The sequence below is a fragment of the Argiope bruennichi genome, chromosome X2 (genome assembly GCF_947563725.1).
Source record: "Argiope bruennichi chromosome X2, qqArgBrue1.1, whole genome shotgun sequence".
Lineage (NCBI taxonomy): Eukaryota > Metazoa > Arthropoda > Arachnida > Araneae > Araneidae > Argiope > Argiope bruennichi.
The window spans coordinates 37,671,382-37,691,327 of NC_079163.1; the positions used below are offsets into that span (position 1 = coordinate 37,671,382).

General features: G+C 27.5%; 1 protein-coding gene across 1 annotated transcript in view; it reads left to right on the plus strand.

The window, feature by feature from the left end:
• LOC129960554 (probable G-protein coupled receptor 158) overlaps nucleotides 1-9,158 on the plus strand; it is a 101,198-nt gene extending 92,040 nt beyond the window's left edge. Inside the window, exon 12 of the mRNA XM_056074041.1 lies at nucleotides 7,811-9,158. Within this exon, the coding sequence (XP_055930016.1) occupies nucleotides 7,811-8,113 (303 nt within the window). The 3' untranslated portion in view covers nucleotides 8,114-9,158. The remainder of the gene's footprint in view (nucleotides 1-7,810) is intronic.
• Nucleotides 9,159-19,946: the final 10,788 nt, after the last annotated feature.

Sequence of the window (19,946 nt, forward strand, 5' to 3'; positions counted from 1 at the left end):
TTTCTTCTTTAAAGAATCCATTTTATGTATTAAATTAATCTAATTATTATACAAATTACCTATTAATATCCTAAGCTCAACGCCTTAACTTCCAAACGACAATAGCTATAACCATAGAAATAGTGTCTGTGTATAATAAAATGTGTATGAGCTAAGCAATAAGGCAAACCACTTATAGAGCACTTGTCAGTAAAAAATCGGAATGAATGTTTATATATAGAAAATGATATGAGATAGAGTAAAAGGTTAGTTGTGAAGTTGTAGAGCAATATCATTTAATAAAGAAAGAATGCCTTTTGAATATTAGTATCTTGATTAGAGCATTTAAAACGTCAATTTGTCTAGAAATGTTTTTTAAAAGCTTCCCTTAGAGAAAGTGGAAGAAAAGAACATCTATATAGTGGTGTGGGAAAGGTAAGCTGTGTCCTGGGTATTATATATATTTTTTCGCCTCCACCTCTTCCAGTTGGGATTATTACCTTACCTAATATAAATGGTGGAATATCAAATGGGAATTATTTATTCGTACCTAGACATATATGTTCTTAAAATCCGGGATAACTGGTTAAAATATTTTACTCCCATAGTGTGCCAGATGTGTTCAGGATATCTGTATCCCAACCCCTTCTCTTGTTGCTACGACACTGCGATTACTTGTTATTTAATTCTCATTTATTCCTCTGTTTGAAAGTGCATTTCGACAACCATCGGACATAACATTCCAAAAATGAAGTAACAATAAAATCTCTAAAAAAAAAAAAGGCAGAACCTCTAAAATCTCATTAAAATTGGAAACATTGTATAAACAAAAACACGTTTTTTCATTATCTCCTTACTATTGATATGTGTAAGTTATCTTTTCGTACTAAATCAATAATGCTCTACAATTTTGAAGCAGATTTTTTTTGTGTGCATCTTTTACCATTTTATTGAAAAAAAAAATGCTAATCCGAAATTCACCGGCAGGTGGCATTGTAAGTAGTCTCATTGTGTAACGCATAACCATTATCATTACTATATTTGTCGCCGTTTTGAAGTTAAGGGGAGGAGAGAATCAAATCTTTAATGAGCACTTCATTTGTAGAATTGCACTATAATTACGATATTCTATTGCTATTCATTTCGTTTCTATTCAATGTCAAATCGTTTCTAATAATGTTTAATTAAAAAAAATTATTCATCTGTCTTTTACCCTTCCATGGTTTCCTCTTTTTGAATCTCTACTCTCCGGAGAAAATCTTATTTTCGTCACCGTCTCCAGTGCTGCCTAGATCAATATTTACCATGCGTACTGCTATAGCTCTGAATGACTACTTAAATTATGATGTGTTTTCTGATCTATTCCCTTCATGTTCCCAATAAATTAAATTGATTTCCGCACTAGTGAAGGCCAAATGTCAAGCTTATTTTTATTTTGCGTGACAGAGAGAAAAGGTATAATAGCAGTGGAGGAAGAAAATGATCGCATTCTGTCCCTTACGTTGAGTAACGTAAATGTTTTCTTCATTTGATCACGAAAAAACATATTGATTGTTTATTGGTTTCGTATTGAAGATTCATAATGAAGTTATTTTTGACATTTTGCTTGAGTGTTTAGTGATGAATGAGTTTTTGTCTTCTTTAGCATTTAAAGTATCGCCGAAACTGCTTTTTGCACCCTCTTATTAAATTAGCTTATTTATACGTTTATATAAAAGGAAATTTGCAATTCTTTTTTCACACGCTTATAGATGTGCTAAACTCGTGAAACGTTATACATTTGTGAGCTTTCGATAATAATAGATAATATTTCAATATTTTCAAATCTAATTATGGATTGATTTAAATAGGTTTTGATTCAATACGAATAGTGCCACTTGGTACTGAATTTTAAAAAAAATGATTTCAAAAGCCCATGATATTTATAATAATAAAATGCAATTTAAAGATTGAAAAAGGAAAAATAATTAAACTAGAAATCTTTCTTCCATTCCTTACACTATTAAAAGTGCGTTTTTAAAACTGTTTTTAATGAATTTAATAAAATAAACTAATTCAATCCTTCAAACAAAAAAAAGGAAATAATTATAAATTCCTTTAGTAAATAGATTCCCTTCAAAACTAATAATCTAAATAGCGCATTTTTTAGATATTATTACATAGGTAAAATTCTTGATTATACATACATAAGTATCAGTTGGACCAGACTCGTGTTTTATTGCCATATATTTAAGTACTGTTGGGCGGGTAATGTATAGTGATTTGATGGCAGAATCTGAAGCGATAATATTTTAAGTTTGTACAAACTGATTTCCGAGACGAAATATTTCTAAAATTTCCATTGCGAAAGCCTCAGAATATTATTTTTTCAAATTTTCGTTGCTCAAGCAAAAATTTTAAAACGTCCATATTGAATTTTATTTCTCATATACTTTAATAATATTGCAAAGATACTGCTGTATAGAAACAAGAACACACCCGGCGTTTTTATGATCAAGTTTGAACAAAAAGTTTTTTATTCCCTGAACCATCCATTTTGTTTTCCTATCGTGAATTTGAGCAAATTTCTGCTTTACTTTTCAAGTAATTAAATAACAGCAAAAAAAAAAAAAAAAAAAGAATTCTACCGTGCATTTTATTTCCGTTATTTTTGGTCGATTGTTTATTAAGAAAAATATCGAGCTTTTAAACTAGTACTAAAAAACAAATTATAATTAGAAAAATTAAAAATTGAAATTAGAAAGCAGATTTATATGTTCATAAATTCTCTTTATGAAAACTGAAATGGGAATCCATTGTCACTGAGTTTGCATAAGGAGAATTTCTACTATTTGACTAATCAAAAATATGAGTAATTTTTACCTAGGAAAAGAAATGAGCTTTATTATTCTTAGCATACTCAGCAGTTTCTATAAGACATATTAAATAAAAAGTTGAATTAAAAATAAATCATTCAACTCATTTCTAAGAATGTTTTAAGCAAAACATTCTCTACACAGGTAATGCAATGAAACCTTTTTGGTACTTTCCAAAACAACTTATTTGAATATTGGGTTAAAATATCATAAACTTCATTTTAACTCCTACAGTATAATAGTTAGGTTTAAAATAAATGGAAAATAATTATGATATATTATTACACTTACTATAAAAGACAATATTAAACAATTTTACTCATTTTAAATTATACCTTTTAAATAATTGAAAAAATCTTAATAGTAATCACGGCATTTTTACTGCAATAACCCTGTTTGCGGCAACGATACTGCAGTACACGTACATAATATCTTCTTTCTTGAATTTTTATCAAGGAACATATAAGGATAAAACGCAATTCTCATTATTGAATGTATTGTGATATTTCAAATTAATTTATTGCAATAGACAGAAATTAAAATGAGTGAGAAATTAAATGAGAATGAATAATCCATCTTGGTTTTCTTTCTTCATAGGAAAGTCTGCAACGAAATTCTCATATTTTAAATTTATTTCGAAAAAAGTTATGTTATCTTTAATTGTTGAGCCATTCGATTTTGATTTCCAATTCAATCACTGTTTATTTCAACTTTCAATTTCAGTTCGACGTATTATTTCCTTATTAGGACGTAGATCAATACCAAATTCTGAACCGTCAACAAATAATTTATTTGATCCTTTATTTATTCGTATGCAAATGAGCTAGATTATTCTAAAAAAAGCAGTTAATTTCATTATGATATCTTTACACCAAAACTGTTGCTTTATATCTAATTTTAGTACAAATTAATCATTGGGAAGACTATATGTCAAAATGCATATTTTGTACTGTTCATTATGCGATGAAATGAAACATAAAATGCGTCCTATTGAAGATATATACGTGAAAATTGAAGTGAGAACACTCCCATTGATTTAATTCAGAAACTGCTCTGTATCTACTTATTACAGATACTTCACCCAAATTACGTGACAAATAAAGCCGTCTCCTCTTTGAAGCTTAATTATATTGTATCATTTTATTTTGAAGTGATACTTATTAAGGCTTGTTAGGCATGATAGTTACCGATTTATTACAAGAATCAATATAATCGATTACCTGCTTCACTCTAATCGATAACCAACCGACTTTAGTTGCATTCTAGTAATTAATGAAGTTGCTCTTCATCAGAAATAAATTTATGTCACCGGATGCTTTCTCTTCTTTCAAAGAGTCTCGAGCATCGACGTCCCGTACATTTCCTCTCCGTGATGTAAAATTATTCTTCTTCGAATGCAATGGTCAAAAAAGTAATTAGGAAACAGGAGTCACTTGTGACGATTTCAGAATGAGGTTGGCGGATTCATATTACTTCGCATTTTTATCTTTAATTCAAATTGTAAGAACTAGTAAGATTACTGAATTATTAAAAATCTGATTTCTAATTAGGAATAATTCAATAGAGGAATCTATCAAAGAGCATGTACGGGGTGGGAGGTAGGATAAAGAATAAAACGATAACTGAAATCCTGCATTTTAGAGACCTTTTGTTCTTTTATTTTAAGGCAACGATTAATTGAAATTTGAGTTGGTTGCCAGTAAATTCAACTTATTCATTATTATCATAATGGATGTCTGTAGCTAAAGTTCGTCTATTCTGAAAAAGGACACCTGAATAAAATTCAGTAATTCTATTTTCCTTAACATCTACATTCGTGCCTCTGAAACCATGGGTGCGAGATTCTCACCTCAAAAGAGATACTGAAATTTTTTTAAAATTTTAGAACACTTTTCAAAAAATTTTGCTTATGCTATTATAACATTCTATAAAGATGATTTTGAAACGAAGCACACATGGCAGATGCTACTGATCAGATCAAAGAATATCTGAAGAATATATATATATATCTGATATATATATAATAATATATAATATATAATAAATATAATATATATATATATATGAAGAATATCTGAATATCTGAAATTTAACTCATGGCCCTATGTCGGAAGCAAAGCTTTTTATCTTGTGTTGTCTGCCAAGATTGCATTGATCAATGCGTGATAAATAAAATAAATAAACAGTTACTTGAGAGTTAGTTATTCTATTTCTTTTTTTACTGGTAATGGCCTGATTTCAAACCATCATTTCGTGTTACATAGCATCTCACATACTCAATGCATAAACTGAAACTGAAATAAAAAAAAATTCATTAACTGTTTGCTAATAGTTTAACTACCAATTTTTGCTGTAAATTAAATTACACGAACAAACTTCCATCCTCAGATGGTGTAATAATAAAATGAGATTTTCTTTTTTACACTGGAAGGAATTTTTGTTCACTTTTATTTAACTTGATTTGTTTTCTGCTAATAAATGTGATATTTTATAACCGACTTTTTTTTACTGGTGTGCTGAAGTTTTGAAATTTTGTTCACTAAGGTTTTCTGGATGACAATAAACTGTTTTGATATTTTTGGGACTTAACTTACTTACTTTAGAACTTACCGCCTTTAACTTTAATTTGCTAAATTTTGATTCCATACGAGTGGCAACACCTGGTGAGGAACTTGAGAAATACATATTTCTAGATTCCAAAATATTTATAATATTGAGTTAAGAATTAAAGAAGTAAGTTTTTTTAAAAAAAATTATAAATTGTCTACTTTTTTTAGTACAGTAAAAATGGTTTTGCATAACTTTAAAAACTCTTTTTATTAAATTTATTTGACAATGGGAAAAATTACAACTTAATCGTTCTTTCTGAAATAAATAAGGTAATAGATTTTCTCGATTTTTTTAAAATTATTTAATAAAAATTAATTTCTTTTATAATTGATTTAGTTATTGAATTAAAACGTACACACATAAATTAATCTAAAAGAATCTTGTTCCATATATGATGCGCCATCTGCTCATCAGTTTGAGGGAGGGGAATTGATTTCAAAATTTCTTGATATTTATAACAAGAAATTACAAAATTAAAGACTGAAAAATAAAAAATAATTAAGATAAAAAAAATCATTTCGACTTAAAATCGTTCATTACACTACTAAAATGAGCTCTTAAAACCTTCTATTATTAAATTTATTTTTCATTTGTGCCGTTCTTAACGACATCGTTAAAATTAAATCCTTCGGGATATTATAAATTGTCCGTTGACAGCTCACTGACAGTTAAATAAATCATTTGAAATCAAATAAAAATATCCTCTTTTTTAAAAACAAACCTTTAGGCAACGAATAATACTAACATCTCCATTTTAGGGCTAAAGATCCGCAAACTTCAGGATCCTGTAGCTTGGTTACTTCGAGCGTAGAATGCGCTTCAATTGCAATCAATTACGGCTTGAGTCTCCCCTTCTTGCAGGGCTGAATAAATGAGACCGTTTTCCCTTCTTCGGTCGTTGCCTATTAGCTGCTCTTCTTCCTGGGACTATTTTTCTTTCCTTCCCTTCAGAGTAATTAGAGTGCTCATTCATTCCAAGCTGAAAATTTCTACTTCTAAAGCGCCTTTAGTAGCTCGTTAGAGCTCTCATTTCATTGAAATTAAAAAGGCATTCTGAAATGAAGAATTGGGTTGTTATTGGCAATGATTGACGTTATTTATAGCTTAAAAAATAGGGCCGTGGGATGTTGTTTTTTTTACTTTGAAGATTTTTAACATGTATGTTTCGAAGCATAAAGACTGAATTACTAGCTAAAATTTTAGATTGCTTCAGATTTTTCACTAATTAGATCTATTCAAGGAGATCATTTTTACTTGGTAAATAAATTCCGAACTGCATCCTAGCGACAGAGTTTAAGTTAAAGAGATGATAGAAGGGAATTCCTCCCTTTTATGATCTCTTAAATTTACTCCCTTCTATCATCTCTTAAACTTAAACAAAACAGGAGCTTTGATTTTAGCGTCGTCATGTATTTGAGAGAAATGAATACTTGTTTAGATCTCTTCGCTTTGACTAATTAGATCCAAAATGTGATCGAAATCTAAAATTTTCATATCTAGGCCACATATCGAATTTCATTCATTGTGCTTGTTGTGTTTTAAAATTATTGTGTTTACATACAGTAATAAACATACAAAAAGACAGTACATAGTTTGTTGAATTAGGTCCAATATTTGATGCAAATCTTCAATTCTAGTATTAGAACCTTTTATCTATTCGTTACGCTATTGTTTTTCTATATACATTTCAACATCCACCCTTCCCTTCAAGGATTTCGTTTAAAATTTAATGAGAATCTGTTGTTTTACTGCTCAGACTGCGTATTATATCATATGTAATCCACCTACTCACTGTAGCACCCTCAAGTGCCCAAATGTAAAAATGATCCGTTTCAAACAAGAATTCATGCATACAGCAGCATTTAAATGCGGTCTGATCCTTCCCTACAGCAGAGGACCCGAAAAATAAGATTTAAATTCATTCTAAATAGATATTTCTATATTCAGTCCTCTCTACCGTATAACAAATTTTTTCCGTTTAGTTGGATTAATTTTCAAATTATTTGTTCTCAAATAGACTGACATTTCTTTAGCACATTATATTCAGCATTCTGTGCCGTTACGATTTTTGCCTTCATTTTCATATTTCTGAAAGAAAGAAACGAAATTTACTTTTTAGTACGTTAATAAAAAAAGTAATTTTCTAAATTTGGTTTTAATATTATTTTACTTTTTAGCTTTTAATATATTTCATAGTTTATTTTAAAATTATCAAGGAATCTTGCAATTAATTTTTTCGAATTCACTACCAGATGGTTCCTCTCGTACAAAATAAAAATTAAATCTAAATGAAGTGATTAATTGATTATAAGCATTTATTTCACTTGATTAATAACGCTAATCAAAATTATTGTTAATATTTCTAGACTGAGTTGCGCAGAGTATACACTCAGCTTCAAATCCTGAGAAACATCACGATGCGGAAAGGCAATCCGCACATCTCAAGACGCCGTGGAGGACGAAAGGGAACTCACCGCAGGTTCTCTTTGCAGACATTCCATCATCGTCACAAACACTGCCACGAACACGAAGTGACAGAAGTCTCCAAGACACCGGAAGATTCTACAGCGAGTATCGATGGAACAGTAACAGGGACAGGAGACAGTTCGTCAATCAGGCAGGCCGAAGAGCAGTCGAGTGTTACTTTCAAAGAAGGTTCGAAACAATGAGCAGATGCCAAACAGGCTGGTCCAAAATGCGACTTGCCATTGGCAGGATCTTCTATTAGATCTTGGGATTAGGTGGTTTGTATGTTCCAAAACTCAGAAGCTCAATTGCTCATTCATTCCCTTATGACACATAAGAATCAAGTGTTGATTAGTTTTTCGTGATTATATATCATAATTGCTTTCTGAGGCACTATTAGAAGCGTTATTAAGTTTTTCTCATAAGTATTAAACACAAGATCAGATAGTTTGAACTCAAGGTATTAGCGCTGTGGGGAAGCTAAAAAAAATTAACTTCGGGCAGAAAACATGCTCTTTGAAGTATAATTAGTACACCATTTACTCAATGTACAGCAGTTGAGACTCCAAATTTTAAAAGACATCGTTGGTCAGAAATAAGTCATCAAAATGATGGCCAATTAAATTTTTTCAAAATTCTGTTCTTTTTTATCAGTTATTTAATTTATATTTCATCGTATTTGATTATTATTTGATGAAAAAGATTCAAAAGAGGAAGTGAAAATCTAACGAGAGAATTTCTACATTTTTATTTAATATTGTTGAAAATTTGTTTGATGTCGTCAAACAAATTATGAGGATGATTGATATTCACCAGAATCCCCTCTCAAACTTCAAAATTGATATGCAATTATGGTCAAAAGAAAAATTGCTTTCAAATTAAATTTTAGTTTCTTATTCTTCTGTTTTCAAGCAATACGCGAATTATTTTTGGAGCACTTGAATATACCCCATTCAAATTCTCACGTGATATCAGCGGGAGGAAGTTAGACGTTCAAAGTCAAACTGTTAAACGGAACAAGCTATATCAAACGTTTTTAAAAAGTCATCTTAAAGCTAGTATCGAGCAGCTGCAAAATCCAGCATTCAAAATGCATTAAAACGGACTTAGCGTATCCAGCTGTTCTGCTATGAAAACAGTGTTCCCCAAGTGGCATTCAAGAAAGAACTTTGATTTATTAATAAACTTAAATAAAAATGTGGATTTTTTCGTCTTTATTTAGTGTTTTTTTTTAACTTTTAGACTAAAATTATTTATGACATGTTCTTTTCAGTTGTGACTTCTTCCAAAATGTATTCAGAATTTTGCACTCTAAAATTAAACAAAATATAATTTAATTATTTTGTAAGAAAAAATTTTAATTGAGTGTTTTCTTGAAGATATTTATATTGTGAAAACTTATTTTCAGCTCATTATATACAAATATATTGATATGAAATGTAACAGCAAAACAGAACAGCAATTTCTCATAATTAATGCTTATATCTATGGCCACATTTATGTATCAGCATAAAATTAAGCTTTCTAACAATAATGTGCTTCTTTGACGATATTTATATTTCTAAAATTATGCATTAGATAATTGCAGGTATTAAAAATCGCGCATATTTTAAAAAAGGATGAATAAGTCCAATAAATTAAAAAAAATATGATGATTTAGCAGGTTTTAAGTTTTATCAGGCCACTAATTTGATGACGTCATATCGAAAAAACGCGGCCTTCTCAATATCTCTGGGTCTCGACTGTTTTTAAATCAGAAAATGATACATATTCAATACCCGAAAAATCATAATCTCTAAGAACTGTCTGAAATATCCTTTCCCTTTTCCGAGCTTACCGATCGCACCATATGGTTGCCAGATTCATACAGCGTAATTTGGTAAATTCTTCACCATATATTATCCGTTTCTGATATGCATTTCTTTTGCTCTTCAAACTCTCCCTCGTGTCTGATTATGCTAACTATTAAAAATATTTCGAATAACAATCTTCGGCATGAAAATAGTTATTAGGAACTCAATATATAATTGAATTCATTGGCATCCATTTGTTTTTCCAATTTCTGAAAGTAAGAAGTTCCTGCAACGAGTAAAGCTTTTCCAAAACTTAACATTTCATTTCTCTAAAAAATTTAATCAAACATTCAAGTTAATTATTATAACTAGTAATATGCCCAATCTCCAAAATCAGTATCATATATATCAGTCAAATTTTTATCATTTTCGCTTTTTATCGTTAAAAATATATTATTTTTCAAAAATTAGCCGAAACAACTAGTAAAAAATACAATTGTTTAACAATTTATTTGTTTGAGTATGTATTTAGCTACTGGATTTGGGGTTCCAAGAGCTCTTTATAAGATGAATTTAATCTTCTTCGGAAGTATCCTTGAGTAAATAAATTATGTAATCATGTGTTTTTACTTATAATCTACATTTTTAAAAGATCAAACACATTGTTATCAAAATTTTTAATAAAACTTTTAGTTTCTCATGGTAATATCGTAACTTCGAATGAAAGCTTGATGCTACTTATTTTCTAAGCTAATTTTGAAGACGTAACTAATCATAAATGTAAAGGAATTCTATCTCCATGAAGACAATAAGCTTCTTAAGATAGTTAAATGTGATTAAAATTCAAGGAAGAATTTTAATATAAGATAAATGTAACGTATATGTGTCTTCGTGTGTCAAATTTATTATAAGACTGCTTTCTATGTTTATAAATATGACTTATTCAAGATATTACAGTGATGTTGTTTCGTGTAGAAGTTGGTAGATATTTATATGTTTAACATATTCTATCATAGTTGGCTGAATTAGAATCAGGTAAATTATTTCATTTGGATATAAAACGCTTATGACAGCGTTTTTTATTTTTACTGCATATTTAGTTTTTTAAAAAACACAAATGTATTAGTTTAAGATAACGGGATGCATTTAATTTTCATGGGAGTATTTTATGTAGGAGAAGTATTGAAAAAGCATAGAGGAAATGGTATGAATTTAACATATTGGTACGTTAAATATCATTTCATAATAAAATATTTTATTACATTTTGATTGAATTTCCTACAGTTATTGCATTTAAAATGTAATTTCTATGTTTTTTTTCTTCCTTCTTTCTTTCATATAAATATTTAATAAATTCATCTTCATTTTTAAAACACCCGTAACAATTAAAATATTTCAACACGTTGGTTGCCGCGTGAATCCCCTGTGATTGATACCTACTATCTAATTAGATGGTCCTTTCTCTATTACAAGTATGAGATCGAAAAAAAAGGTCATCTAATTAGATAGATTATATGAATCTGAGGCTTAAACCATGGGAACGAACAAATTTTGAATTTATTGTATTTTTTGTATTTTTATTCCAAAAATTATACATGGAATGTTGTTAAAAATGTATTTAGTGCAAAAAATATTTTGTTGGCAATTTCCAATTTTTTTTATTTGTTAAACTCCCAGAGGAATGTTGGAAAATATTGTAAAATATATTAGATATGAAGCAACGGAAAAGTAGCAAAAACCTTTTCCACGTTGTAAATAATTTTAAAACAAATTATTAATATCTCATATTGATATTAATGATTACCATGTATTACAAAATGTAATGATTGTTATCAGATCAATTTGTTTGTCGTCGTTAAAAACTGATTGTTCTGATAAGTTCTGTAACTGTGTATTAATGATTACAGTGTATTGCAAAATATAATAATTGTTATCAGATCAATTTATTTGTCGTCTTTAAAAACTGATCTGATAAGTTTTGTAAGTGTATATTAATGATTATCGTGTACTACAAAATGTAATAATTGTTATCAGATCAATTTGTTTGTCATCATTAAAAACTGATCTGATAAGTTCCGTAAGTGTATGTTAATGATTATTGTATATTACAAAATGTAATAACTGTTATCAGATCAATTTATTTGTCGCCGTTAAAAACTGATCTGATAAATTCCTTAAGTGTATATTAATGTTTACTACGTATTGCAAAATGTAATGATTGTTATCAGATGATTTCTTTGTCGTCTTTAAAAATTAATTGTCCTGATATGTTCTGTAATGTATCATGAAAGGAAGTAAATGTTGTATATACAAGTTAATTTAACTAATTATAATGGTAGATAAAATTTTTATTACTTTTTACGCATATTTTTTGTGATTTCAAAACAAACTTGTCAATTGTGCATGCTAAATGTTCCTTTTATTTTAGATTTGTGCAAATCTTACTTACCACTAGCTATGATAATTAGTAATATGCTGAAATATATTTATACTGTCATATTAATGAAAAAGAAGTTTAATTTGTGAGGAATGGGCAATTTGTATCGAATCTATATGTTTTAATCAAAGCGCATAATGCTTAAATTCGATACAAATTGAAAATTTCCAATTAAAATGCATGAAGTCATGAGTATTTGCTTCTTCTTAATGACCTAAATCTATATTTTTGTGCTGATACAAAGCTTCAACAGATTAATACTGCAAACAGGTGATAAGTGATTTATGCCATACTAAGGTTCGCTATGGAATTTTCCCCATGTTTGACTTAATACTTAGATTATTATATGATGTCTTCAATTTTGAAATATGTGATGGCATGTCTAAACGGTGCATATTTACAAATATAAATTTGTTTCATAATTAATTTTTTTCAAGAAGTCCTGTGCAGATTATTAGCTTTTCTAATAGATGGCATGGGTATACAATATTATGCTTCGAAATTTCATAGGCAAGCTGTAACGGAAGCAATAGTTTTAACAAATTACATAAAGTTTTGATTGTAGTATTCACGAAAGAGCAGTATTTTAGGATGTCTCTTATGAAGCATCAAAATGTAGGCAAACGAGTTATGCTCAACATTTCCATTAAGGATGCATTTACACACATAAATATGTTTCATAGCTTTTTTATTGACTCAATATCTCATGCATAAAGTAGTTCAGATCTTTTTCTGAAACTATTTGGATATGCCTTTTTTTAGATCACAGCCGCCGGTGCAAAGCACTAAAAAGTTACACAACAAACTACGACTATTTACTGAATCTTTGTTGTAAGTATCATTTTACAAAACGTTTTTGTGAATTTTTAAAGGTATAGATTCATAAAAATGTAGAGTCATTTCGTTTCAAATCTTTAACTAGAAATTTTTCAACTAACTTTACATCTCTTATGAGTTAGATTATTTTGATACCCCTTTTAAAAGGAAATTTTAAATACCAACAATAAATGGTGATTATAGGGATATGAAAAGGTTGAAAATAATTTTTTTGACACTCTCTTTAAGATTAATTTTAAATATCCGTATTAAACGATGGTTGTAATAAATAGCCATTTATTTATAAATGTGCATAAATAAATATAATGTGCTGGTTGAAAATAAATTATTTGTATTTGATAATGAGAAATTATGTCTTTTTTGCCATTGACACTTAAACTATTTTGCATGGAACCCAAACTGTGGTACTATAAATCGTAATTTAAATTTTACAAAATACTTAAAACAGAAAAAAAAAATCTAAAAAACAAATTTTATTACCATTTTAACATTTTTCTTTAGTTTACTAAGAATTATAAAAGCATTAAATGATCTCTTATATCTCACTGTAGTCCAGCATGGGATTAGTAAGTTTTGTTCAATGATCTTTCATTTTCCATGAGATCGAAATATAGATTTTTTTTCAAAAATAAAATCTATAACAAAAATTACATATTTAAAACTGTTTGCTAGTGTTTTATGTAATTAATTAATTGTAAAAAACAAATGGATTTGCTGTTTATCTTAATACAAATAATTTTTTTTCTATTGTTGCCTAGCTTTAACGGCTCTACTGTTACTCAATTTACAGGATTGAGTAAAATTTCAGCTACGCGTTTGTTTAAAAATTCACAAAATCATCTAAGTAATTTTAATTTCAGAAAATGAAGCATGAAAAAAAATATTGCCTCTGTAGATACCTTTAAAATGACATTAAATCTACTTGAATAAAATTTAAATACTTATGCTTATTATAAAAATTGCATTATGTAAAAATATTGCGGACACAATTTACGAAATTTTGTCTGTAATAAACTTTCACAAATTATTTGCCTGCATGAAATAGCTAATTTTTTATTTATTTTTTTATTTTTATAATGACCAGCAAATGTAATATGCATATTCATGTTTCAAATAATTAAAATTATCTACTTGATTTAATAACGAAAATTAAGAGCTATTAATGTTTCTGATGCTGAGAAGAAAATGCGCTGTGTAGAATGTTATTATTTACTACAAACTGGTTTGTTTCATAATTTTAAATTTATTATTTAAAAAAAAACTTTAAATGAAAGTAATAAAAAATGGTGAAAACGAACAAACTCTTTTTATTACGAACAACACTTTTTATTTATTGTTTATAGAAAAGTTAATAAATTACTTGCTCATAGTCAACTCGATATATTAAAAATAGTTTATCAACTATGTATTCGCTAGCATGCTCAGTACATCATTAAATTAAACAGCGCAGAATCAGAAAAAAAAAAAACATGAAGATGCAGAACACCCATTATTCATTCATCTGTAAATAATACATATAACTTCTTTCAAAGTGTATGTCAAAATACTAAGTTTTAAAACTTTTTTTTTCAAAAAAATATTCAATCCATTGTTTTGATTCTTCTCGATATTATTCAGTACAGGCTATTGTTTGAAAGTTAATTGCATATAAATTTGCTTACACAGTGCTCGTTAATCTAAATTATTTATCCGTATTGAATGAGCTTTGAGGAATAATCTTTTAAACGTTTTTTTGCAAAATTTATAAAGCGTAAGTCACAGCGTTTTTAGGATAAATTGAAAATAATTGAAACATAAATGTTTGGGAAAGAATTTGAGATGATATATTTAGTCAATGGAAATAATGAACCATCGATGTTGATAGATATAAACTTCTTCTCTTACTTTTTTTTTTCTTATTTAGCCTTGGAAGAGTGCAGATTTGTAAATACAGTGATAATATTAAACACACGATAAATAACTTGATACAATGTGCACTCTTGAAATTTATATATCAAATTACATTTTGTTTCTTCTTTATAATTTTTTTAAAATTACATTTTGTTTCTTCTTTATAATTTTTTAAAAATTACATTTAAGTTTACAAATATATATTTTTTTTCTGGTTTCATTTGTCTTATTTTGCTTTTAGTTTAAAAAAAATCTTTTTTTTTCTGATTCTCTTTTTGTTCTCAAATTCTTTTTTTTTCCTGGATATTTTGTATCCTTTATTGTTTTATTCTGGCTTCATCAGAATTTTTTTTAATTAACCAACTGAAAATTGTTTTATTAAATTTTTCCTATTAATTTTTTTCCTATTTAAATCATTGATCTCATATCATCTGAGATTTTCTTATGTGACCGCTAATGGATTAGTTTTACAAACGCCACAAAAACAATTGTTTTGTTGTAAATTTATTATGGAAATCTTCTCTTCTACAGACTAATAAATAAAGTTGACGGACGTAGTATTTATACGCTTACTATTTCTATACTACAACATTTTCGTATTACTTTATTTTACTAGCCAAATAACTTAAATGAATAAATATAGATACTGACATTCCGAAATCTTTTTGTAAATCTGCGTCTTTTTCTAGTTGTATTTCAAAATGCAATGTTAAAAAATAAAGTTAGTATAAATGTAAAATGTAATTAACAAAAAATGCTTTTCCGAATTATTTTTGGTGTAAAGTTAAAAGCTAACTTTTATTTCAACAGACTTTTATTTGTCCAATTTCAATAAAGACTTATTTGATTTATTTTGGTTTTATTATTTTCGTATTTGTTTTCAGCTGATTAATGGTAAGAAAAAATTAATAAGATTTATTTTTTATTGTTCTCTTGTGCATTATGTTTTGCATGGCATAATTTCGAAAGCAACTTTTTAAAGGCTGTCATGGTGATGGTATTTCTAGTCATAGCGTTTGAATTCACATTCAGATAGCAATCCTAGTTTCAATATCAATCTGGATAAAAAAAAAATTAATTTAATTTATTTTGGTTTTGTTATTTTTGCATTTGTTTTCAGCTGAGATATGGAAAGCAAAATTTAATAAGATTTATTTTTTATTGTTCTATTGTGCATTATGTTTTGGATGGTATAATTTCTAAAGCAACCTTTTAAATGCTGTCATGGTGATGGTATTTGTAGTCGTAGCGTTTGAATTCACAATCAGATAGTACTCCTAGTTTCAATCCTAATCAGGACAAAAAAAAATTAATTTATTTTGGTTTTATTATTTTTGCATTTGTTTTCAGTAGGTTTATGGCAAGCAAAATTTAATAAGATTTTTTTATTGTTCTTTTGTACATTATGTTTTGGATGGTATAATTTCTAAAGCAACCTTTTAAATGCTCTCATGGTGATGGTACTTGCAGTCGTAGTGTTTGAATTCACAATCGGATAACAATCCAAGTTTCAAGCCGAATCAGGATTAAAAAAAAGTTTAATTTAATTTAATTTGATTTTATTATTTTTGTATTTGTTTTCAGCTGATTTATGACACGCATAAATGAATGAGATTTTTTTATTGTTCTTTTGTGCATTATGTTTGGATGGCATAATTTCTAAAGCAATTTTTCAAATGCCGCCATGGTGATGATATTTGCAGTCGTAGCGTTTGAATTCACAATCAGATAACAATCTTAGTTTCAGTTCTAATCAGTACAAAAAAAATTGTTTCTTTTGGAAATAAAACTTAAAATAATATGTTTACTTTATTTTCTCAAATTGTAAACTGATAGGCAACTGCAGTTTGTTTTTTATTATTATTATCTGTATATCTTTGTTGCATGTTAATATTTTGCCACCCACGCAGGTAAAGACAAGTAAATACATAGAAATTTTTTTTTATCTATTTTTTAAAAAACTGTACATGCGAATTATATTCATGTGTAAATTTAAATATTTACCTGCATGATTCTTGAATTTTTCTTGTGAAGAAGTTTATATCTAGAAATAGATATTCTCAAATCTAAAACCGATCAAACACAAATCAAAATTCAGAAAGTCAAAAGGCTATGTATACCATTTAATTATTCCTTATATCGAAAAAAATAGAAATTTCTATGGGAAGTGTACAAATCTGAAATAACTAATTCTTGTCTAGCAAAATTCGTCTTTTATAGAGACAAGATGAACCCAAATTAAAAAGTGACGTGATTTCTCAGGGTATAGATAGAACCGAATGTACATAGATTTAAATAATTTTTTGACTAAAATTAGGCTATTATATTAGTATTACAAGAAGATGCAAATGGGTTTTAAAAGTTACTTATTTACAACGTTATTTCCAAGGCACTGATTAGCAATATATGCATTTATTTTTCTCAACCGTGCAGTGTTGTATAAAGCAGGTTGAACTACATTTAATCCTGTGATATTGGAAACAAATTTGACACGAAAACCAGGAGTAACTAATTGTGAAGTCTTAAATATGCTTTGCATTTGTCTAATAAATCTGTTTTTTACTTTGGATCTCATGCTGCAATTGGATGTCATTAATATTTTTAATGAAAACAGATCATTATTGTCTTCTCTTCTGTACCATATGGATGTTATATACTTATAAATTACAGTTAACCATCAATGACTCTTATCTTTTAAATAAAAAATTATATTCAGAAACGTGTCGAAATGTTCTGCTTATTGACTATTGCATTGACTAGTGTTTATTTGAATTCTAATGTTTTTAAATTGCAAGTCATGACAGTAATTTAAAAACATTAGAATCAAGTTCTGATTCTCACAGTCTAAGCAAAACATATACAGTATGCACTTTAATTGCTTTTCTTTTAAATAATAGAAGGAAATAAAAGTTAAATGTCTATTTAGTAAAAACTTTAAAATAATATTTTTAATTTTGAGTAAAAACTTTTAAAGATGAGGTACTCTTCTTTTGTAGAGAGCTAATATTAATTTTTCTGAGTGAGACAGTAATTATCGTTTTCTTTTAAATTTGATATTTAAAATATTCTATTCAAAATACTATTCCTACAGTTTCTTGTTTTTATTCTGATAAGTATTGCAAAAAAAAATTTGTGATTTATTTGATTTGAGAATTTTTATTTTAAAATAATGAGTTTAAACTGAAATTTTTAAAAAAAGTTATTTTTGTCGAATCTTAATTTATTCAAAACATAAATTGATAAATGTTCTACTGAATGGCTATAATAAAATTATTTAGATATTTCAAGAAAATAAATAAATGAAAAGATTTGAAAGTTAATAGTTTTTCCGCTCTTAAATGGATAATAATTAAAAATGCTCTTCAGCTGAAATTCACAATAATTAAAATGCAACGTATTTAAGGTTTAAAAAAGTATGTGAATAACGATTATAATTTAAAACAGCATTCTATTGAAAAGAATGAATATTAGATTTTAAATACAATTTAAACTTTCTTTTTAATAATTTAATAAAATTAAAAGTTGCCTTTCCTGTTTATCTTGTAACAAAAATCATTTCAATTTACTCTTAATTTTAGGATATAATCTAAAATAAATTTCATTTTCCGTCACTTTACCGCTAATAGAAGCCCCAATATGTTAGCAAATGTTTTTATGTTGCAGTTTTATACCAATTTTAATAATTATTTTAACCAGAACAAATGTAATTTATAGAGTTATTTAAGCTAATGTTATTTTTCTGAAAATTGAATTGCAATTAAATATTATATTGCATTTTTGTTTTCAAAGTTGTTTTGCTGTAAGTATTACTGATGAAGATAATATAATAGTTATTATTTGATACAGAAAAATATTGCTAATTATTTTCTTGTAATAGATTGCCATTTATCAAAATAACAACTTCGACTAAAAAAAGAAGATCTTCAAAACTAACTAAAGAACTATAAAACAGATTTCTAGCTGTTATGCGTATTATATATACGATTATTATCAAGAACTGTTTAAAAATCATAGGTATTTTTTTTTTCAAACTATGCTTTGGTAAAAAAATAAAATCGCTTTTCAGCTTTTGCTGAGTTGTGATTTGTCTTTCAGTTGTTCCATTTAATTAAAATTCAAATTTTGGAAAAAATATCTTATTTAAGAGCAATTCTGTAATTGAAATTAATTCAATTTACTCTTGATTTTAGGATATAATCTAAAATAAATTTCATTTTCCGTCACTTTAATGGATTGCTGCGAATTCACTGATGGAGCATCATAAAAAAGTGCTTCGTTGTGTTTTTGAACATCATAAATATATGTTTTATTGTGATTTCTACGTAATCTTAATTACTGAATTTGGAAATATTAAAATGAAATTGTGCACCAAAAAAACAGATGTTAATAGAATTCAAAAATATTTGCAGAATATAACGTTGATATTAATATTTTTACAAAAATCACGAATTCCTCATCTACTAAAACTTTAAAAAAATGGTTTTGAAATTTTTCTGAAAAACGTTTGCAACGAAGAAATAATGTCATATTTCAATGCGAAAAATACGAGCCACTAGTTTAGTTTGAATTAAAGGAATGATGATGTAGTTCAGTTTGAAGAAGAGGGAATTCTGACAGATCAGCAGTGGCTTATTAGAAACAAAACAATTTTTTTCTCAAATAAACTAGGAATATTTCCCTCACTTACATATATTTTGATTTGAAAATGATTTGAGTTGATAAAATTATGGCGCTTTTGTTTTCATTATTAATTATGTACTTCAAACTATGCAGCCATGAGACATTATGTTCTACAAAATATATTCCATATGATGTTTATAAATTCAAATCTTCCGCTTATGCAGTCGAAATGTGGTGCAATTCGAGTCTAGATTTATTCGCTACCTGAACAAGCAATTAATCGAAGCTGGGTAACAAAGATATAGACGTGTTAATTTTTCACATCTTACATGTTATTTTTTATTTAGAGACTAAAAAAATATTTTTGATAACAAATTTCATTTGAGTGAACACACTTTTTTTTAATCAAGCGAGTGTAATAATTCTGCATAATCTCTGTTACGCATCAATGAAGTGAAG